The sequence below is a fragment of the Eumetopias jubatus genome, unplaced genomic scaffold, assembly GCF_037043125.1.
Source record: "Eumetopias jubatus isolate StellerSeaLion01/CBP00866 unplaced genomic scaffold, mEumJub1_p1.0 scaffold_1, whole genome shotgun sequence".
Taxonomy (NCBI): Eukaryota; Metazoa; Chordata; class Mammalia; order Carnivora; family Otariidae; genus Eumetopias; species Eumetopias jubatus.
In genome coordinates this window covers 65,130,894-65,154,949 of record NW_028274807.1, presented here as the reverse complement: position 1 = coordinate 65,154,949, position 24,056 = coordinate 65,130,894, and the positions used below count along the sequence as shown (strand labels likewise).

Genomic DNA, 24,056 nt, shown 5'->3' with positions numbered 1-24,056 from the left:
AAGGGTAACATTTAATTAAAGTCAATGATTCCAATAGCTGGGTAACCAAGCCTCTTCCAATCAGGTTTCCAATTACTTCCTTGCAACAAAATTAAAGAAGAACCCAACTCAGTTGTTGACAGGTCATTAAAAATGATGTTTAATAATAGATCACTATCTGATTTTTGATATTTAATTTAGAAGAAGTGATATTGTAACAAAATTCCTCCCATTCATATCTACTTACGTATGACAAATTTTCTTAACACATCTGTAAAACCAAAAAATAAGATTAAATGATGCTGAAACCTGTTTATTCCAGAAATAAGAATTACAAATAAGAATTAGTAATTCATGGGTACATGAACTAAGGGGAGAGACATCACCTTATTAAAAGAAGCATTTCCAGAAAAAATTTACCTTTTATATTTATTATTTATCAAAATATGTAATATGTATGGGTTACCGTCCTAGAGAAGAATCTTCCAGGCTCCTGGCTGGAGGGTAAAACACTTCCTGATAGCATTCTCTGGAAGTGCAGTGAAAGAAGGAGTCTGGAGCTTTCACCATCACTTCTTACACTTGGTTTTGGACCTACTCTCCACTCCCTGCTGCTTGTGAGTCTGGAACGTCTCTGATTTTTCTTCTGGAGCTTCTGTAGAGTGTAAATCTAATTTTACTAGAATCTGGGAGAAGCAGATACCTGTTGTCTCCAATTCCTGGTCCTTTTCAAATTCTCCACCTCATATGTTCCCTTTATCGGTTCACTGAATCTATCCTCCTCTGCCTGGTTTTTAGCATCTTTGTTCTTGTTGCTCATGACTTTGATACTGTGACTCTGTTCTGGCTCAGGATATGTTTGCCTTGTCCCTACACAACCTGCTCTCTCTGCTGGGTGTCCTTTTGAATGCTAAAAACCACACCCTGCCCAGAAGGCACCCCTCCTCCCCTGCTCCAGATGTCTGCCAAAACTCTCCCCTTCCCAGTCTTCCCTCACTAGACGCCTCCATTCTGCCCTAAACACAGTTCTTAAATGCACTGCCCTTCCTCTTCTCTCTGTTTGCACACGCTCTTTCCTCTGCTCATGCCCTATGCAACTCATTCCGTGAGACTTGGCTCAGGTATCATCTCCTTTGGGAAGCCTTCCCTGCCCTCCTATTCAGGACTAGGTGCCCCTCAATCCCTCCAGTAGCACCGGTGCCCTTCCCTGTCACAGCAGGTATGGTTCTCTGCTGTGATGGCCTGTTCATTTCAGTCTTCTCCAGTATGCTGCTCTAGCAGAGAACAGGACTGAGTTAGTCATTTTTGTATCCCCTACATCTCACAGGATCTGGCACATAGCAGGTCCTCAAAAATCGTAAAATAAAGCAATGAATGTGTGATTACAGTAACTAAAATGGAAAACCATCAGACATAGAATCAGATAGTTCCTGAGTTTTATTTATTCTCATATCTCCTGTATGTATATAGCACAGTGTGTGGCACATAGTAGTTACACAAAGCAAATACTTGTTTTATTGCATCACAATTATAAAAACAGAAAAAGGAAATACAGTTAAGCCAGTTAGGAGAAATCCATAAAGTTTGGTGCTAGGTTATTCAATTTTCAAGCCCCTCAAAGTAATTTTCATGCAGTCAGGGATCTGTGACCACATTCTTACTCTTTCAGAAATCTCCCACACCTTAGGAAAGAGCTTAAACACTCCTTAAATCTGCCTTCACAACTGATTCAGTGGAAAGAACTTAGGAAGTTTATGGAAAAATAAAGCAGTAAAGCTTCTCCCTTGTCTTTTATTGACTCCGATTCATTTTTTTTTTCCCTTAACCACCAAAGACGAACTTGCAGGATCGATAGATTTAAGACCCAAAGAACTCATAAACTCAGATGGAAGAAATATTTTTTCTTGAATTCATTTTTGATTTTGAGTCTGCATACTGCAGGAATAACAAAAACAGCCTCAGGGAAACTGGGGCCTCCCCCAACACATACCATTTCATCCCAGGTGTGAATATAAATTCCGGGGAAACTTGCATAGTACCACAAAGTCATCTGTCTATGCTGACATCTGCTGAGATGTCCTATAACTGCCTGGAACTCGGGCATCAAGCCACCCTGTTTGCTACCAACCTGTCATTTGTTGCCTTAATCTGGCCGCCTCCTTGCTAACGCCTCATACACAGGCAAATCATTCTGCTGCTACCGTAATATGCTGGAGCCTGGGGACCTCTGGAGGTAACTTAGACCCATTTATATGGAGCAGAGGATCTAAACTGGTGGCCCATAACTTTTTCAAACCTGCATGCATGTTGTTGACATTATTGTACCCGTTATCTCCCACTGCCTAACAAACCACCCCAAAACTTAGTAGCATAAAACACCGCATTCTGTTTGCTTATAATTCTATGAGTGAGCAATTTGGACTGGGCTTTGCTGGTGCCTCTCCTGCTGCTCTCACCTGGGATCATTCATGTGTCTGTCATTATCCAGCAGACGCGTTGCCTCATTCACACGTCTGGCAGTTAGTGCTGGACTAATGCCCTAACCTCTCTCTTTGTGTGGTTTCTCATAGAGACTAACCCAGCTTCTAGGCATGGTAATCTCAAGTAGTAAGAAATGGACAAATCCCAAGGCACAAGCACTTTTCAAGCCCCTGCTTGTGTTGTGTTTGCTCTTAACCAATGTTAAGATTCAAGGAAGCAAGAAAAAGACTACATCTTTTACTGGGAAGAGCAGCAACATCAACATTACAAAAGAGCAAAAGCATACAAGATGGGAGAAAATTGTGGACATCGTTGCAATCTACCACAACGGTTTTATCCATTCCTTCATTCCTTTGTTCTAGTTGCCAATGTTTAAAAATTGGAGCTTCATATAGAAGTCTTATCTTGAAAAACCACCTAGCCTACGTTTCCTGCCTGGTCTGTTGCATTTAAGTTTGTGATAATAAAGCCTAGTTTACAAGATTGTTTTTGTGAAATTAAATGAGATAATGTCTGTGGGAAAATCTGGCACAAACAGGCACTCGATATATGGTTTCTTCCTGAATACAATTAGCCAAGAAGTGGATGTCTGACCATGGCAAAGGAGAAGAGTCACGATGAAGGGCAAGGGAGTCAGAGAAACGGTGGCTGGAAAGTAATCTCTCAGTCTGTTTTTAGAAGGGTAAAGGTATTAGAAAACAAGATTCTTAAAGAATTTATAAAAACACTACATGTATTTAAGAAATGAAGAAGAACAGTAGTAAACATCTCAGTTTGCTTTAAGTGAAGTGTTTCAGGCTCAGAGAGCTCTCCCAGCCCATCCCTTAGAGGCACCTCCGGATGCCATCTCACCCCTGTTCCTGTTTCAAGCAGTTGTGTGTAAACACCTGTGTCCAAGCACAGTTCATTCTGTCACGCTCTGCAGAGAGTGAACACCCTTGCCCTCTTCCTTCCAGGCCTGAGTCCGGACTGAGTGGGGAAGCCTCTGCCACACACAGCAGGTACTAACTACCACAGTTCCTTTCCTGGAGAGCTTTACATTCTCTGTCTTTAGTAAGAAGTCTCCTTCTTTTCACTGGAACACATAACTGGCTAATCTTTACCTCAGATGAAGAGAAGATAGGCCTCTGCAAACTCTTCCAAAACCAGCCAGGTTTAACAAAAACCAAAGGCAATTGTGTAAGCAGTTTGAAAATAAGCACGCTGGACTTTCTCCCTAGTTATCAGTTGGCCAATTCTTGTCACTAGTTTGAGCTGCCTGCTGACCAGTGAGCACAGTGAAGTGGTGGGAATAACATCCAGAGAGTGGGTTGAAGGAGCAGCAGAAGCATTTTGGCTTCATACCCTCTCTGAGCCTGCATTTCCTGAAGTCATCACACCTGCAGCAGAGGGAAAATGGCCGAGTTGAAGGTAAGAGACTCTCTGCCAAGTTTGCTGTGGCTTCTTCAGCCAGAACCTATGGAAGCTTCTGAGAATTCCAGAGTGTCAGAGTCAGAAAGGACTTACCGAGGTCCCGTTCCAAATCCCTGTGTTCAGAGACTTTGCCATGGTGTCCGCAGGCATGGCTGAGGCTTGGGCTGGGGGATTGAGGGAGAGGCGATAAAGAAAAGAGATGAAGCCTTCATTGTCTATCTCTTGCCTTTGTTCGTTTGAAATATTGTCTTGGGAACCTGTAGACATCATAAGGGCTCCCCTCCACCATGGCCAGACACATTTCTCACTGTCTGCTTCCCAGCCCAACGCCCTGACATCTTCCCATTGCTGCAGCTTCCTGGACTGCCTCCAGCCAACCAATTATATTTGCTTCATCTATTCAGTTATTTTGAGGATCCACAATCGGCCCTTGGCCAATAGAAGCCGTAGCACTTCGTCTAGGAAATAATTCCTTTTTATTATTTAATGTGCAATTGAAAAGTATGTGTGGGTTATGTGCTATTAATGAATTAACTCATATTGTAATCCTCAAAATAAATCTGGGATATAGGCACTCTTGTTTCTCTTTAACCAATAAGGGAAGGAAAGTTAGGAGAGATTAAGTGGCTTGCCCAAGGTCTCTGCTTATAGGTGATGGAGACCTGGATTAGAACCTGGTTTGTCTGAATCCAGATCCCAGGCTCCAAAAGGAGCCTTAGAGGCATCTAATGAACTGAAGGCCTTAAGTCCAGGTAAAGGGATTTTTTTTTCCCAGTGTCTAAAACCATACCTAGCATCAGGGCTCAACACATGCATGTGGAACTGAATAGACCTGCCCAGAACTTTGACTCAAGCCAGGTGGGCCATACTGCAGATTTCTTTTAAGAGACAGAGTTTAAGCGCTTCCCTAATGGCCTTCAACTGATGCTGAGTTTGAAGAACCAAACATTTCCCTAGTTGATAGGGATCCTGAAAACACTCCACACTGAGGTAAATGAGCTTATCTTCATGCCTGACCAAGAGTTGGAAAGGCTGCAAAGGAATTCTCATTCTTTCATTCAGCAAATATTATGTGTTAATACTGATGCCACAGATTAATATCAGAAAGGAACTGAGTCTAGACTAGTTAGGGTCAAGAGAAGCTTCTTGAAGGAGGCTGTTCCTGAGCTGAGTCTTAAGGGAAAAGTAGAAATTGGCCAAGTGAAAAGAGGTGGGGGCCAGAGGAAACAGTGAGTGCAAAGGCACGGCACATGCAGACAGCCCAGAATGTTCTGGGAGCCAAGAGAGTTGCAGCTAAATCTGAGCTGCTATGGGGACAGCCAAGTTGAGATACCCAGGACATGGTGGGATGTATGGATCTGGATCTCAGGGGAGTGGGTAGGGTGGAGAGAATAGATATGGCAGCTCATCATATCAATGGTGGTAGCCGAAGTCTTGGAAGAAGGAGAGTGCATAAAAACTGTTCCCTGATGAAAACCCTATGGGGGAGTTCAGCAGGGGTTGGAAACATCCTTACCATTTATAAATAAATTATATCTAAAATCCTATCCTGCTGAAATTTTTAGCAACTTATTATGCACAGCACCAGCAGACCAATGTAAATTGCATGCTGGTCTTTGTTCTCAATTTCAAAGGCTTTCTTCCCTGCCTGCTGTCTAATCTCCACAAGCAAAGGTTAGCTCTAGAGATCAGGAATCCAAATACGGAGAGCCAGATTGCATCATTCTAATCAATAAACATTATATAAGTCAAAAAATATACTTCTCAGCTTTTATTTCTTCATTTTAATGGCTATATCAACACAAAGCCTCAAATGAAATCACATTTACATAAAAGCAGCACAACGGAGGGAAGAAAATTCAAAAGATAAAATAATAAAATTAAATTTCAAATAGATCACCCCATGTTCTTATGTTGCTTCACTTCCACAAATCTTGATTTCCTCATTTCTAAAATGAAGAGGTATTTAATATCCAGACTTTGCCCACCCCCACCCTGCCAAATATTTTGATTCACTAGGTCTGGGTCTGTGTTTATCAAATTTCTGGGGGTGATTCTATTAGCCAGAGATAGGACCCATTAATACTGTCATTTTATTCGTTTCCTGTTTCTGCTGTAACAAATGACCACAAATTTAGTGGCTTAAAACAACACATACTTACTCTCTTATAGTTCTCAGTCCCTGACGGAGGCCCCTTCTCCATGTTGGAAATGCACCGCTCCAGCCTCCGCTGCCCTCATGGCACTGCCTTTTCCTCTCCTGTAGTCAGATCTCCATCTCCCTCTCCCTCCCTCTACTAAGGACACTTGTGATTATGTCTAGGGTGCACCCAAATAATCCAGGGTAACTCGTCTCAAGATTCTTACTTCACCCACATCTGCAAAGTCTCTTTGAGTATATAAAGTAACGCACATGTCCCAGGGATTCCGACATAAATATCTTTGAGGGTCCTGATTCAGCCTACCACAATAACCTGCAAGTTGCCAACAACCTCTGTTCTCTGTTCCCAACACCGTTCATTAGAAATATTGGACTCTTTCTACAGGAAGAAGGTAGCTCTAACTGCATCTCCACCCTGACTTCTCTCTCTTTTCCTTTACGCCCAGTGCAAGGCAGTGAGGTGCACCATCTGCTCATCCCATCAGGGTGTTACCCAGAATCAGAGTCGGGAGAGAGAACCTCATAAGCCTACTCTGGCACACAGAGAACATCCTGGGGACCAGATGAGGATTTAAAAAGCGGTATACTAGGCGGCTGTCAGAACACCGATGGCACTGAAGTTACATGGAGCCCTGTGATTTGTCCTTTCATTTAGAAAAGATTCAGATCATTCTCTTGGGAAAAAAGTGAAATCAGGGGCAACTGGGCGGCTCAGTCGGTTAAGCATCTGCTTTCGGCTCAGGTCACGATCCCAGAGTCCTGGGATCGAGCCCCACGATGGGCTCCTTGCTCAGCAGGGAGCCTGCTTCTCCCTCTCCCTCTGCCTGCCACTCTGCATACTTGTGCTCTCTCTATCTCTCTGTCAAATAAATAAATAAAATATTTTAAAAAAAAGTGAAATCATATTTTTATGTTGGATCCAGTTATTCAGAAACCTGGACTGAAGGAAACATACAAACTCACTTGCTTAATGTTAGATTTTCTTTTCTTCTTGCATAAGGTGTATTTGTACATAGTCACTGAACCAGCTGGAGTTGAACGCTTGGGTTTTCACAGCTGATACAAGCAGAGTCCAGATTCTGCCCTTGGTCTTAGCACCTTGGGAAAGCAGCTGCAGAATACTGCTTCCTCAAAGCAGATGCCTTCAGCAGTAAGGGACATGGCATTTGAAAGCTCTAATAAACTCATCTGTAATTCTCTCCGAGGATTAGGAAAACTGACTGACTGGAGAGTGAGTCAGCATTTTCCACCTCCTCTTCAGCCAATGCACCAAAGCTAAGCTGCAGAAACCGACTCAGAACTCACACCTCTCTCGGAGCTGGGTGGCTCCCTTCCAAACTACCAGCTGTTCTTTCTCCTTTCTTTTCTATTTTTTAAAGCAGTCAGAAGCAAATGCTTCAGAACTACATATACTAAGTGTCTTTTCCCTTGTTCCAAAAATATATATAACCCTGGACTCTGTTCTGAGACTAGCAGTTACGAAGAATGGGGAAGGTTAATAAGTAAACCCACCCAAGCCTGGAGAGGATTCGGCGGGATTCCTCAGCACTCAAACCTCCCTGCCTCTCTTGCGGAGAGAAACAATGCGGCAGTTGAACAGAGCAAAGGCGCTGTAATGCTCAGTGGCTTCAGTCACAGATTGGTCTAAAATTCCATTCCACAGAATTGAAGAAAATTTGGGGTCATTACCATTTCTCAGCAGTTCAAATTCAATCCCGCTGACGGTGAGCGTGAGGTCCATTCTGAAAGAAGAAAACTGTATTCAGTTGGAGAGCCTGAATGCAGCACGCTCTGCCATTTCCCAAAGAAATCAGCCCAAACCTTATGTTACTGCTGTTAACCTATCCGTGTATAATATAACTTATTGTTTTTCGGGCTGACAGGTTTTCAAATATACAAAAAAAAAATTGTGTCTGGAGGCAAAAGGAATAATTTCACTTCCATGGTTTTCTAGGTCATAACTTTTCACATTTGATATTCCTTCCAAATATAGCAGTTAACAGCCTGATCATTGCTTACACATCCGGGCATATTGCATTTAGCTCATCCTTCTCCATGCTCCTGAGAACTGTGGAGGGCTTACCCTCCACCCACTTACATCCTTCTTATATCTCTTAAAGACATGTGCTCAGATGGTGGCATTTCACTCACTGAACAAGGCTATACTTTCATTATCCTAGGCTAAAATTAAGTAGGTTTATTAGGAACAACTCTGGGAAGAAAATGGCCATTTTTTTATATTTAAGTTAAAGAAAAGTGGATTCTAACCCCACTTTTAGCAGCATACATACACTCAGAATAGGCTCTAGGTGAAAGGCTAAGTCAAACAACAGCTATCTCTTGAGTACCTTCTGGTAAACCAGGCACAGGGCACATTCAGGTAAACAAGACTGCTCTAGTCACAGGTTCCATGGGGCTTATCAACCAGCAGAGAAGCCAGACAGTGAACAAGAACTCATAGATGTGTTAAGTGTCGTAAGAGTAAATTCAGGGGCTCCCATACTTTGCTTTGTTGAGAAAGTCCCTAACTTTTTTCCCACCGGGTATAGAGTAAAAAAGCTGACCATCAAGTAGACGCCATTGTACCATTGTGGACAGACTCTGGTCTGGCACTTCTGCTGAAAGCCTCTCATATCTTCAAACTTCATTTTCATGTATCCACAAAATAGAAACATATACACAAGTCTTCCATAGGTGAACCAGATAATAAAGGTTTGCTGTAGATTGGATCCACATGCCTCTTTATGGCTGCTTGTATCAGAGTATGAAGGGGAATGGAGCTCCATACTCAGGGAGGTTGCCATCCAGGCCCAGCAAGATCCCACAATCTGGAGTGGAGGGGATACCTGAGTTATCTCCCTTCTCCAGAACTCCCTGGTGGAAAAAAGAATTAAAGAACCTGTTCTTGGAGTGGGATCATTAAGAACAAGCCCATAAATCAACTAAGCACAGCTAAGGGTGGAGAGTCTATGCAATATCCATCAGTCTTCTTGCAATTAATTGGTAGTCTTTAAAATTCACACAGAGCATATTTCCTTTCCTGAATGGCCCATATGCTGAGACAAAGCAAACATATTATATATGGAACATCATACACAAACACATGTCCATATAGAAATTCTTACTTTCATTAGACTATCAATGTTGTGAAATGTTCTTTTAACCTTGTTAATGATAGTCTTTGTGTCTTTGTCACTGGCAGTACATTCCTGGATTTGGGAACGAATGTGCCTCAGAAGACCCTCGCTGCCCGGGTGCCCTGCCAGAAGGACAGGTATGAATGAATAGAATATTAGCTCAGAGAGCTCTGAATTGTAGGAATGAATAAGCAGCCCTCAGGCCAAAATGCCCCTATCCAACATTGTTCCTGGGAATTGTCTAGGAGTTTCACAAATCTTTAAGACAATTAGGTTACAGAAAAATGACAATACAAAGATTAAAGTGGGATGGTATTTACCTATGGGAAAGCACCCAATCTGAAATAGTAAGACTAACTATAGGACTTTCAGGAGGATCCCCTAGGCTCAAGGTTAAGAGGACTTCCTTGTAGTCCCCTTGAACAGCCTAAGATATGACAGTGAAAAGAAAATAACCAGTCCTAAAAATGTATCCACAAAGATATTTATACTAGTGTTGGTTACAACAGCAAAAATATGGCAAACAAAAATTTTTTTCAAAAATTTTGAAGAATATTTTATGGCATGAAAAAATGCTCAGGATATAGTGTTTCCTCTAAAAAAAAAAAAATCGTGACCATTATAGGACTACACATATCATCCATCACTGTATCCCCATTTTGAAGGATAAGAATGGAAGGAAATACACCAGTATGTCAACACTGGATTATTTCTGGATGGTGAGATAATGGGTTATATTTTATAAATGTTCTACATTATGCATGTATTGCTTTTCTAATCAGGGGGAAAGTCACCTAAACAGTTGCTGCAAAAAGTATGTATGGGTAGGGGATGGTCATGTGCACTGTCCCAGAGCATCCCCAACCAGGACAGAATTCCTCCACTGAATTGCTTGTTGGGAAGGTTGGGATGGTTTTTGGATTGAAGTGATGTTGTTTATTGCCTCCTTTGTTTTAGAACAATCCTCAAGTCTGCCCTTACAACCTGTATGCTGAGCAGCTCTCAGGATCAGCATTCACTTGTCCACGGAGCACAAATAAAAGAAGGTACTGGATTAGATTAATTCTGACCTGCAGACTGTAGGATTTATGACTAGTACTTAGTGCTGGCTCATACACTGGGCCATAGCCTTCCACAGCTGCCCAAGATTCTGCTTTTCACAGGCTGTGCTCTGGGTGATATCAGGGGATGGGCTTCATCTCCACCTAAGATCAAGTGACTGATAGAAGAAAGTGAGAGAGCGGCTGCACAACGTCCAGAAAACACACATGTCCAGCTCCATTTAAAAATTCTTACTTGTATTCAGAAGGAAATGTTCCCAATAAACTGGCCTTCCCCTAAGGGTTGTCCAGTTGAGTTTTCAATTTTGGTTTACTTGTTTTTTTTTCTAAATAATGATTAACTCAGAATTACAGATGATTCAGTATCTCTTATTTAGAAGATAGAAGTATCATGAAGTATTATGTTCTTGGATATTGGATAACTAAGCTTGGGCAGTTGAAAGGTCATGTATCATGGCCCCTCGTGGTTTGAATTAATAAGGTTTTACTCTTTGGAATTTGCCTTTGCTGGAAACCAAGCACATTCATTAGCACAATGGGTCATGTTCCATGTTTGCTCTAATCCCACAAGCCAGGTCAATGAACTCACTCCCTTGATTGACTCCCATGGGGCAAGTTGAACGCAATAGATGTGTGGTTTGGGGAGACAGTAAGTGCTGTGGCTTAATCGAGTAGTGTCAAATTATAGCAATATCAGGCTAGGGCCTCTGTGAGGAGGGCTGCTTCTGATATTGGAAATCTGGGAGGAGGGCAGTTGGTTTGGTACTGCGTAGTGGGAGGGACTGGGTTTACCTCCACAGACTCCTCCTGAGAAGCAAATGAAATAGCAAGTACAACAGCACAATGGACCACACAAATGACAGGTTGTTCTCTTTGGTGGTTAATTAGGCCCACTCTGGAGTGAGGTCCCCTGAGTTTAAATCCTGCCTCTTTCTCTTTTTAGCTGTGTGACCTCGGGCAAGTCTCTACCCTCTCAGAGCCTCTGGTTCCTCATTTGTAAAAGAGATAATGATAGTACCTATTTCATAGTTGTGGTGAGGATTAAAGGAAAGAATGCCTATAAAGTACTTAGCACATTGCCTGGCACACGGTGAGTGCTCAATGAACATTAATTTTTCCAACCATCATTCCTGTCACCATAGCAGAGTTTCTCCTTCCAGTACCAGGTATGCCTAGGAGGCTGTCAGAGAGCTGAGTGTGAGCTATGGCAACTGCTATGCAACCATGTCCATATCAATAGTGCTTCTCTCTTGATAGCTCTGTGCATGGAGAGAAGAGATAGTTTCTCATACTTGCCAAAATCAGGGGTTAATTCTATTGCTATTTAATCACCTCTCTTTGCTATCCCAAACAGTCAAGGTAAGGTAAGCACACTGACAATTCCTGTCCATTCTAATTTATGACAACCTAGCCTCCATGACTATGTTCTTGACTTTATGGCCCATTCGCTAATGGGACACCTTGACTCCAGATTCTGCTGCCTACCCCCATTATTCAGTGATATCTTCAGCCAGCAGGAGCTTAGCTCTGTTCCAGGAGGCTGAAAAGGAGCTGTTGGCATTTCATTAAGAAGTTGGCATGATTCCTTGAATCAGAATTAAATCTCTGACCAGGGCAATGTAGTGCTGCCTGGGGAGTTTTATAAACAGCTAAAAAATAAGGGACACTAGGCATGGCTCACCCATCTGTTTAGAACTCTCCAAAGGTATCCACAATAATTTTGTGAAAATGTTCCAAATCCCAAGTGGAAAGAAAGAACCAGCTCCATCCATAGGTGAGCAAGCCTGGGATTCTTAGAGTGAGTCACTGCTCCTTTAAACCACAGAGTGGAGGGCTCTCACAAAACTATCAGAGATTATACCTGCTAAGTGTTAATTTTTATCAGATTAGTTAGCTGATCCCTTTGGTACTGAGAGGGGGAAAAGCAAGACAGAGAATGTGGAAAATTTGGACCATCATGAAAACCCAGACGATTAGGGATAGACAGACAATCCAACTCATATCTAGGAAGTGAGCACCTACTGTGTGTGAGACATTCTAGATACATAAGCTGAATCTTTGCAACAATCCTAGGAGATAAGGATGAGAAACAGGATCAGGTAATTTTTGTAACTTGCCCAGGATCACACAGTTTCTTCTAAGATACCCATAGGTGCCCTTAACGCCAGACACTACTGGAAGCTGCAGAGGCTTAGTTTATTCATAGCCTGGAGCCCAGGGTCTGAGGTCATATCATTTAGAAGTAGAGGAATCAAATGGACACTGGATAAATCTAGCCCTCTTATCTCCCAAATGGTTCAGTGTGGGGCCAGGCACACTCCACCCCTTAAAGTAGACTGACCTAGGGCTTAAGGGGCCATAGCCTGTTCAAGCAGGTCTGGTCTTCTATTGTCAGAGGTAGTACTCCTTGTCATTCTGTACCCTCCCAGAGTGATGACCTCTAAAAGGACATGGGTCCCACTTAGCGAGTTTCAGAGTCCCTCTCAACTTCCAGACAGTTCTCCTGGTGTCCTTCAGGACTTCTGCATCAGAGTCTTCTTCTCTTCCTGAAGCCTGAGGTCTGGGTTCTGGCAGGCAGATCTTTGTCTCAGGCCTTGACATATGCAGATAATAAAACTTGAAAAGGAAGAAAGGAAGGAAGGAAGGAAGGAAGGAAGGAAGGAAGGGAGGGGGGAGAGAGGGAGGGAGGGAAGGAGGGAGGGAGGGAGGGAGGGAGGGAAGGAGGGAGAAAGGAAGGATGGGAGGGGAAAAAAAGAAAACAAAGTTACAAATGTACTTACTATAAGAATATATGGACCGATTTTACAATGTTGGAGTACAGAGTGTTAATTTCCTAAACCTCTTACAAATTAATCTCAAAAAAATAAATAACCCAGTAGAAAAATGGTAAAGGATTTATACAAGTAATTCATAGCAAAATTACAAAGGACCAACAACCATACAGATCCTCGACCTTACTCATAATAAAGGAAATACAAAATAAAAATGAGATACTATTTTTTACCTATAAGGTCAAAATTATTTTTAATAATACCCCATATTTGTGAAGACATGAGCCATCAGTCACGCTCACTCCTTATTGTTGTGAGAATAAAGTGGTACAATGATTTGGCAATTTTGTTTATATAGGCACTGGTGATATCTGAGAGAATACACAAGAACATTGTTAAGCTCTGATGCTTCTGGTACTTGGCCCTGAAGAAATTGGAAGACAAATTGGAGGACCCATTTACCCTTAGGGACTTTTGAATTACTTAAATTATTGCTACCAATAGCATATATTACTTTTATAATTTTTTTAAAAAATGTATTTCAAAAATAACAAAGTAACTACCCATGTTCTCTCAATCTATGTAAGATTCATTGTCCTCACCTTCCAGAGTAAGAATTAGTATCCGATGACATATACACATTAATGTTTTTCTATGGATTTTCCTGTACAGCTATCCCTCAAGGTACTTTTCCCCTTCCTTTATAGTTGTCACTGGGAATGAAAAGTCTTCATTTTTTGTCAGTATGGGAACCACCAAGAGCCAGAGCCTCAATTTGAAGAGTGATGGATAGAGTGGAAAGGTGGGAAAAGGCCAGGGCCATGGGTAGCGGTGGCTATTAAGAAGTGATGCTGTGTCATTGTTTCTCACATTAAAGCTCACAGATCGTTGTTGACTTGAGCATCTTCCTGATGGTACTTCCTGAGCAGTCTGCATATCCCTCATAACACCACCCTAAGGCTTATGTGTCCTTGTTTTCCCCCAGTTGGCTTTATAGGATTCTACCTTCAGTTTCTCATAAGCCCTTTGAATCCATCGACCAAGGCCATGTCACTCACAGCTGGGATGAAGTTGACCCCGACCCTAACCAGGTAAACTGGTCTTGTGCATTGGAGCACACCATGTATCCAAAGCCTTGACTCTAAATATTTAAGTCAAACCTGAGTCTTTGGGAAATTAGACATTTTTTAAAAAATAAATGCTAAAGTATGTCTGTTATTTTGCTCATCCTGGGGTGGGAGTTTTGGAATTGACTGTTCACGCACACGAGTGAGTGTGTGTGTATTCATATACTCTGCTTTCAGTAATGAGACAGATCCAATACTATAGTGGACAGAGCTCTGTTTTTGTTCCTTACCTTTGAGAACTCCAGTGTATTCCCTTTGTCTCTTAGCTTAGGTACATGCCACGGATAACAGATATAATGCAGGAAGTAAAACAGACCTGGGTCTGCATCCCTGCTCCTCCACTTACCCACTGGGTCTTTGAGCCATGGTGTTTCACCTGTACCCTGGGGTAATCACAACATCTGCCATGCAGTGCTGTTGTGAAGAGTACACGGAAGAACAGGTGTGAACATGCTTCACAGTGTCTGGCACATGGGAGGCAAGACCCAGGACCCTGATACAGCCATGTTGATATACTCACTTAAGGCAACAGTCTAATATCAAGTATAAAATCTTGAATTTTATATTCAGATCAATGTGTTTTTTTGTTTTATATTATTTTTTTTTATTCTGAGGTCCCTATCTGCCAAATTGACAGAAAACAACTTCATTTCAGTCTTCCCTGGGAATCGCTGGCTTTAAACAATGCCAAAGTAGGAGTAGGGGTTGGGCCATGCTGCTTGGTCCTCCCTCACTGGGTAATGTTGAGATGCCCACTGTTCTGCTACCATCGTGCAGAGGCTTGGGCAGGGAATCATCTGTCAGTCCACTTCTGGTTTCGTTGTCCTGGGTATGCCACACAACTCTTCCCTCCTTCTCGGAGTTGCTGGGTGTAAGTTCAAGAGTCTTCTTTGTATTTAAAGTCCACACAGATCCATCAGCCAATTCATCTCTCTCTCTCTCTCTCATTCTCTCCTTCCCACAGCCCAAGGAAATCTGATGTCTCTCCTTCGTTTACCAAGACATTATGTCTATACCTACAACTCCCCTTCCCCTAAATGCTTAGATTTTTTGCAGAACAAAAGCCAGAATAATCATAGTCACTTTTGGTTTCCTGCTCTGCTCCATCTCTTCTAATTACAGAAATCTCAGAGAACGGATTACCTGCTTAAATGCTACTTAACCCCACTCCAGCAGGGACAGAAGGGAGGGCTTCAGAGTGAAAAACAAAATTTGAGTTAACAACTTAAAATGTTAGCCATCTCACAGCCATTTTGAAAACAGGATATATCATCTAAATGACTGCCCCTTAAACTTATGTGAAGTTTAATGCATGAAGCAAACATCCTCCCCATTCACCACTGGCCTATTTTTGCCTCTCAGCACAGGTCAATTCCTGCTCCAGCCCCCAAACCTGCAGGCACCATGCCCTACCAAGACCCAAAACCAGGTCCTGCCCCTTTCCACTTCCTCCAGTCAGAGCTCTTGTGCAGATCACAATTTGCACAACCAACCTGGGGACCCTGTCTTCACCTCATCCTTGAGTCTCACCTGGTTCCCTAAACCAGGCCCATCTGACCACTTTCTCCCCCACCCTTAGGTTAAGAATGCATCTGGCAGACCATCCTCATTTAACCACCTAGTTCCCCACTCAGCTCCTAAAGGGCCATAAATCATTCTAGCCAAAGTCATTGCTCATTCTCTGGGAATCTGCTGGATTCCTCAATGGGTTATATCTCAAATTTGCTAATTTCTCTCTTAGAGTTACAATGGTCGTGCTTGTTTGTTTTTGACCAATAAAGAGACCTGACGGCTTAATAATGAGACTCTATCTTCTATTAGAAAATATAAAGGATGGATGCCTTTACTTTGACAGAATTCCTGGTCAGGCTAAATAAATTAAGCATTTAATAAATACTAATTTTGGAAGGTTGAGAGGGTATTTGAGCCACAAGAATTTTCCCTATTCTTTTCTTCAGGCAGCATAAGGTAATACCCAATTAAATTTCTGATAGTTCTCTCAAGTGGAGCCAAATCTCATATTATACAAAGGAACAGGGTGGTTGTAGAATCATCAAGTAAGACAAAAATTAAGTACAAACAAAATTATCTCTGAAAAATCCCTTGAATCACCCACAAATTATAGGATACATGGTTTTGTGTATGCCACCCTGTATGGTAATTCTTATGTACACTGATTTTGAGAACAACTACACTGAATTGAGCTAGACTAAAAGAAAGATTACAGGGAAAGGCCATACGCAAATGTTTGGGAATTCAAATCATGGGGCCTTTATTTTTCTTTTTAAAGATTTTATTCATTCATTTGACAGAGAGAGAGCACAAGCAGAGTGAACAGCAAACAGAGGGAAAGGGAGAAGCAGGCTCCCTGCTGAGCAAGGAGCCAGATGCGGGGCTTGATGAGGGGCTCAATGAGAGACTTGATCCCACGACCCTGGGATCATGACCTGAGCCAAAGGCAGATGCTTAACCAACTGACCCACCCAGGTACTCCTCATGGGGCCTTTAGGATAGCTATTAAGTAACTAGTGGTCAATAAGGCAGAGTGGGAAATTTCAGTGCCCCTGCCTACTCATATCACCCACACCAATCATCAAAGCCTCTATAAACTTAATACATTTTCATAGATTTGTTTATGGTTGTGTGGCCAACAGTGGAGCCACACTTATTTTTATATAATTTATTTGGGATAGGGGTCAGGTTTTAAGCCTAAACTTTAAGGAAAATATGAGTGTGATATGAGTCTACTGTGAGTGTAATAAGTAACATGCTCATGTTTTTATTACACATTATTACTTTTATGACTATTATTGATACATTTTATTTAACATGAATACACCCCTTTATAGTGATTATTTTGTAGTACAGGTGGCTTATCCAGGGAAGCTAACCTCCCTCTGATAGAATTTTTCTGGTTTGTCTTGTTATAAAAGTAATACATACTTAATAAAAACTCAAATGATGTAGAAATTAACAAAGGAGAAAATGGAAGTCTCTCATCATAGGCGAGAGTCAAGTACGCCATTTTTGCACATTATTTTATTGTTTCATAACTAGTTAACATACATTTTGAGAAGGAAGTTTGAGGCAACTGCATTAAAAAGCCTGAGTTAATGTAGAGGCATCAAAAGAGCTGGACCAACAGTTTCTGCTTGCTTTCTAGTAGATACTAATTATATGTTTGTTTCCTCTCCTTCCCTGTGTTACCCATTCTAGCCTCCCTTTGCACTTCTCCTTGAACTTGTTACATTTCTCCTGTTTTGAATTCCTTCAAACACAGTCTGTATGATGGCCACCAAATGAATTTCTTCTCCATTATTTCCCTTGTTTCCATTTATGACCTTGTGCTCACATGCTTTGAGACAGCTGTGCCCCAGAACTCAATAGTGCCTCTGTGGGCAAAAGCTCCACCAAGGTAGCAGTTTATCATCTTGCTCTGTGGCTTACCTCCCTGCCATCCTGCATCCTTTGCCCTGCTACACAAATCCTGGCTGTTCGTGCTATGTCGATCCTCTTGTCTTTTCATTTACACCTTCTTGACAAGTTAATATCTCTTTCCATTTTTATGCTTCATTAATAACCACACAATCTGCATTCATCACTTCTCCCTTCTCATAACCTCTTCCAAATATGGACACCAGACTCTCATCGAGAAAGTCTCAGAAAATTATATTTAGGTACCCGTCTGACAGTCCTTCTCTGTTGAAGCCTGTGTTGTAGGTGTGTCTTCACCTGTCACAGACCAAAATAAATAATTCATCAGTTTCACCAACTCCCCACATTAGTCATCTCTGGGAATTTGAAGACTTGAAAATTACTTAGTATTTCCTCCAAGAAAGCATCATGGGATATGCTATCATCACTGTCATCTTTGATACCTTCCCAGGAAGATTGAGGACAATGTTCCCAAAACAATTGTCTAAGAATTAATGCAAACTCTTTTTGAGTATATTTAGATTCAGCCTGTGGACATAACAAGTTCAATCCATTAAAATCTCACATAAGAAATATACTGAATTTAGTTCATCATATACCTTCCTCTAACTTCTGGAATCTCAGTATTTAACAAACAAATCTGCATCTAGTTTAACTGTGATTTTGCAGATTTCAATTAACATTCCTGAATCAGCATTCCTCTTTAAAGATCAGAGTGCTTTAAAGTTTATCTTTCTTATTACTACATCCCTAACCTTTTGACCTTTGGAAAGTCAGACTGGAGCCAGTTAAGCCTCAGCTGAGAAATTACCTCTTAGTTCTCAACCAGTATAATTTGGATCAAGTGATAAACACCTCACAGGTAATTAAAGACCAAGCCATAAAATTCCCTTTGCCTCTAGGACATGCAAATTACCAAAAGTGTTTCCAGAAAATACACCCTCCCTGGGTATTTGCTGTCTAATTTGTCAAACTCTTTAGCTCTGCCATCCCTAAAAGCCCCCTCTCTCAAAAAATATCCTGGATTTCCCACTTCTTTAAGCTTTTGACCAAGTCTCTCCTATTCACACAGACTTCTTGAGAAAGATATCTAAACCCATTTTATCACCCCCACTCATCTCTGAACCCTTTACAGTTCAGCCTGCCCAGACTACCCTGTTGAAACTATATCTTCTTTAAACAATAATGCACTCCCCACTATTAATACATGTTTTTATTCAAAACTTACATAAGAGTGTCAATGCCCAATAATCCCATCAATGCAGAGCTAACTACTTCTAATTTTTTAGTTTCTTTCTTTCCAGTCTTTTTTTTTTTTTTGGTACATATATGTAAATAAGATCTGGGGTCCCATGCAGCCAGAAACCAGTCTTCATTTGTTTCTCCTGAGAACATTAAAGAATACCCAATATATAACCTACAAGAACACTTGGTAAACTCCCCTTTCTCTAGTTCTTCCAGACGGTAGCCCTCTCACACCCTAAGTCCTCTCTCCTTTCACCGCTCACTTCCCCAAGCTCCTCAGCCCCGCCTCTGGTTCAGAGCATGCCGCTGCCTCCTCCTCCTCCCCCTCCTCTTTCTGCCCCTGGAGAATGAACTTACAGTGTAGATCCCCATCCCCTTTCTTAAGAGACTCACACATGAAACATGGATCTGCGTGGTGAGGCTGGAGTTCACAAGATTGAGAGGAGTGAGGATGGGCAAATCACAATTTTCCAAAGAAGCAGAGAAGGGCAGAGGAAAGGCTGTGAATAATCATATATTAATGCTGTTTTAGAAATCAGTTATACAAACAAACAAAAAGTAGAAACAGACCCATAGATACAGAGAACAAACTGATGGTTGCCAGAGGGGATGGGGGGCGGTGTGGAGATGGGCAAAATGGGAACGGGAGGGGGAGGTACAGGCTCCCAGTTATGGAATGAATACGTCACAGGGATAAAAGGCACAGCCTGGGGAATACAGTCCATACTATTATAATAGCATTGTATGGTGACAGATGGTAGCTACACTTGTGGTGGGCATAGCATCATGTATAGACTTGTCAAATCACCAAGTTGTACACCTGAAACTAATGTCACATTGTGTGTCAACTATAGTTCAATTTTAAAAAAAATCAGTTATATATAGATTTACTCTAATGAAAGTCGTGCTGTAATACAGTTTTACATTGTGGGTTTTTTTTATTTAAACATCATATTTTGTGCCTTTTCTCATGTCTTTTTAAACTCCTGGAGTATAGGTGATTTTTAATGTGGCTTTGTAATCCAATATATGTTTATAAGGTAAGTCCTCTATTGTTAAATATTTAGAGTGTTTCCATTTTTACTATCATAAATCATCTATGGCTAAATACATACATGTTTCTCCTCAACATCCCAAAGCCTACATCAGTTGATTTCCCTCTCTTCTTCCCATGCAGGCTCCCAAGATAGGCAGTCAAGAGCCCTAATCTACTATCATGTCTTTCAAACCCTCCACTCTCTACCATGTGCCCTACCCACCAACCATACTGGAAATTTTACCATTTCAGGGCAATACCCTAAGTTTTCCTGCATCATTGCTTTATGCTCTTTCACCTACCTGGAATTTTCTTTTTTTCCCCTCACAAATATTCACCCATCCAAATCCCACTCATAATTTAAGACTCATCTTAAATACCACTTTCTTCCTTGAGCCCTATCCATAATTCTCAGGGTATTTGAGAATAGGATCTGTGTCTCCATCATCTTCATATGACCTGCGGTGTTCAGCACATGTCTTCTTCCAAAGAGTAGAGCCACAAGTGTTTGTTGAATTGACTCCCCGATAGCTCAGATCCCATCATCCTATAAACAGACTAGATTGCATGTTCCTAAATGCATTCACTGGTGTTTGCCAAAAGTATTAGAGTGCACGTTGCTCTCTCTTCAGCCCTTTTGGATAGCTTGCTGGCTCTTTTTACAATAAATCTCCATCAACTTGCATTTCACTCCTTGGTAAGATGTTGGCACTTTCTGAAAACCAGATTATTTCACTGTGTATATCTCTTATTTTCCATGTATAAGAATGTTAAATAGGCTCTATGCCAGGACTTATTCCTGAGGTAACATTTCTCTTCCAAATCATTTCTGCTTACCTATTTCCTTGTTTTCCTATCAGAAAATGCCCATACTTCCAAGGTCTTGTAATAGTTTCCCTGAGGGCAGAGACTGTCATGTTTACTGCCAGCACCTGGCATTAAACCTGGCACACAGAGAGGTCCAATAAATCATTTGAATGAATTAATATAAGGGGCTTGAATAAGAATGCTGACGCCAAAGGACCTTAGCAAGGTTCAGGTCCCAGGAGTCAGACTGGGCCAGGGAAACTTAGCACTGGAGGAGTAGTAAATAAGTAATAAGTAGTAAATAAGTAGTAAATACTTAGTAAATAAGTAAATAAGATTGGAAGCCCACGTACAAGACCATTAAAGGGAGGCAAAGCCTGGGTTTAGAAGCTATGCAGATCATGAATAGTTTGGGAAGCAGATGAAGATAGGCTGTATATAAGCGCTCAGGCTGTAGGTTACTGAGAGAGACTGGGAGAATCTTGGTGTCTGTTCTTAGTAGAGAAAACTTCTCTAAACCATCAGTCCTTTCACTTCTAAAATAGAGATGATAATCATAGGCATCTCAGAAGGTTGTCGTGAGTATTAAATGTCATCCAACAAATATATACTGAGTGACTACTACGTTTCATGCTCTATGCTATGTGCTAACTAATGGATGTAATACTCTCAGTGTTTTATATTCAAATGCAAGGCCAAATGTGAATCCAGGTTTCTATTTATGAAAAAATGTCATTCAAATCCCATGAAGAGTTATCTTTTTTGTAGCTTCATGGAAGACTTTTTTAAATTTAAATTTTAGTTAGTTAACATACAGTGCAATATTGGTTTCTGGAGTAGAGTTCAGTGATTCATCACTTACATACAACACCCAGTGCTCATCACAACACATACCCTCTTGAATACCCATCACCCGTCTAGCCCATCACCCACCAGCCTCCCTCCATCAACCCTTAGTTTTTTTCTCTATTGGTTAAGAGTCTTTTATGGTTTGTTTCCCTCTCTCTTTTTCTTCCTCCTTCCCATATGTTCATCTCTTTTCTTTTCATGAAAGACTTTTGAAAGTCTGAATAAAGTATAGTCACTTGCATCCTCCTTACCTGTGTTCTCGCCTATTACCTCAAAGAACTCCAATGGGTCACTCAAAGCCTGATTTCTCTCCACATAAATCATGTTGGCTTTTCTTTTAAATTACTAGATTTGCTGAAGAATTCAGTGAGCCACTGTTTTATTTTATTCATGCCACACACATATACCCACATCTTCCTGAGTTTTAGTACAAACTCAGGGTAGTTTGGGATTACCCTGGGCCTCCCCTAGCCATAGCTACTGCTAATAATTGCTAACATAGTGTGGTCACTCTGTATCTACAAGTTACTTCCAAATTCTTAGTTAGATGGTATCGGCTTCTAATGATATGTCTACCTCTAGTCAGCCGTTATTGTTGAGAGTATCTTACTCATCTTACTTACTGGAGGGAATTTCAGTAAATCAAAGAATCTTCATGTTGAAATGGATCTTCAGGTCATCCAGTCCAACTCTTGATCTTCTGCCTCTGGAAATACTGAGGCCAAATCTCTAATTTCTTTTTCATTCCTGAGCATGCATTTTAAATCTTGATCCTTAAATGTTGCCACTGATCTCTGTTTTTCTCCTTTGGTAACCTTAAAAAAATTTAATTCTAACTTTGGATTCCCTTGAAGATGCTTTTCAAATTATTTCTCACCGCCCCATTTCTGGTAAGTAAAAGTTTATTTTCCAATAGCATTTGTAGGCTACAGCAGCAAAATGTGTGAAGCAATCTTAGAACTGAAAGGAGAAATAGATAAATCCACAATTATAGTTAGAAACTTCAACATCTCTCTCTCAACAGTTGATAGAACCAGACAGAAAATCAGGATATGGAAGAACTGAGGGTTTTTCACATTCATAAAGACTTACATTCTAGAAAAAATCTTTGGATTTTTAGAAACATTTGCCAATTTACTATCGCCTGAAAGTCACTTGACCACAAATAATCTCACAGATTTGCTTTAGTCTTATTCTTTGAGATGTTAGCAATGTTCTTAGTGCCTCACATTTATTCATTCATTCAATCATTCAATAGAATTTTAATATCCTCTATAGTCAAGACATTGCTTTGAGTACTACAGTTGATTTCATTGTTTTTGAAATGTTTATTAAATTCTGTGTGAAGGGTTATTTAGCAATAATATATAGTATGAACTTTAAAAACTCTTTAAAAAGTTATAGAACTAAATCAACTAACAGGCATCCTTTATCACTTTCAAAAGCTCTTCTCTGAAGAGAATTCTGGAATTGTAGTTTCCTCCAGCAGTCCATTGTTACATGTGAGAAAAAATACAATCCAGAGAGAGAAAATGACTTGACTTGCCTGAGGTCACAGAATAAATGGAAACAGAGGCAGTAGCAGGAACCAGATCTCCTTTCTGGCTCAGCCCAATGCACAACCCCCTTGGGCTGGCCTTGGATCAGAGGGTTACTGCTCCACAGCATGCAATTAAGCTGAACATCTGGCTTTAGCAGGAGCCATTTCTCCCCTCCACCTCATGGGTTCTTCCTGTTTATCATCTCCCAAATCTCCCTCCTCACATTCAACAACATATCACACCAAAGCTCCTGACACAAATCTCTTGCCCAAATATCAAAAGCTGGCTTCTTCTTGTGAGTACTGGATTTATCAGAACCAGCTTGGGTTTTTTATTACCCTTCAGAATACACTGAATATAGATCCTGTACAATCTGCTGCTATCAGACCCAGCTGATAAATTACTTCTTTCCCTATACCATCTCCATCATTTGAAGGGTATCATTTTTGCATTAGAGAAGATTCTTCAAGACCACTGCCTCATCTAGTGTGTGGGCCCTGTTGAAGGCATGCTCCCTACATCATCATGTAGGTGCCTGTCCTCTCGACACCCCTGGCTCTCTCCTCATGACTTGAGGGTTGATATGCTACAGAAGACTGAAAAACTGACCAGAAGAAAACAACCAAACCAACCTCTCAGCCCCTCTGGCTTAGTTTTTCCCACTCACAGAAGACAAACCTCTTCTTTGGGGTTTAGGACTTTATTTCTAACCCCAACAGGTATTTCAATTTCAGGAAGATTTATAAAGGTGTTGTCTCACTACAACAAATCAGGAAGTGCTTCTCCTATTACTGGAATTTCTTCTCTTTCTTTCTTTGCTTTCTTTTCTCTCTTCCTTCCTTCCTTCCATTCTTTCTTTCTCTTTTTTCCTTTCTTTCTTTCTCTTTTTTCTTTCTTATTTCTTTCTCTTATCTTCTTTTTTAGAGATTTATTTATTTGAGAGACTGTGTGTGTGTGTGTGCGCGCGCACACAAGCTGGGGAGGGACAGAGGGAAAGGGAGAGGCGAAGCAGA

General features: G+C 41.1%; 1 protein-coding gene across 1 annotated transcript in view; it reads left to right on the top strand.

Moving 5' to 3' along the window:
- Window positions 1-3,855: 3,855 nt before the first annotated feature.
- HGD (homogentisate 1,2-dioxygenase) overlaps window positions 3,856-24,056 on the top strand; it is a 41,610-nt gene continuing 21,409 nt past the window's right edge. The window contains exons 1-4 of the mRNA XM_028110671.2: window positions 3,856-3,870; window positions 9,237-9,308; window positions 10,129-10,217; window positions 13,989-14,094. Of these exons, the coding sequence (XP_027966472.1) occupies window positions 3,856-3,870; window positions 9,237-9,308; window positions 10,129-10,217; window positions 13,989-14,094 (282 nt within the window). The remainder of the gene's footprint in view (window positions 3,871-9,236; window positions 9,309-10,128; window positions 10,218-13,988; window positions 14,095-24,056) is intronic.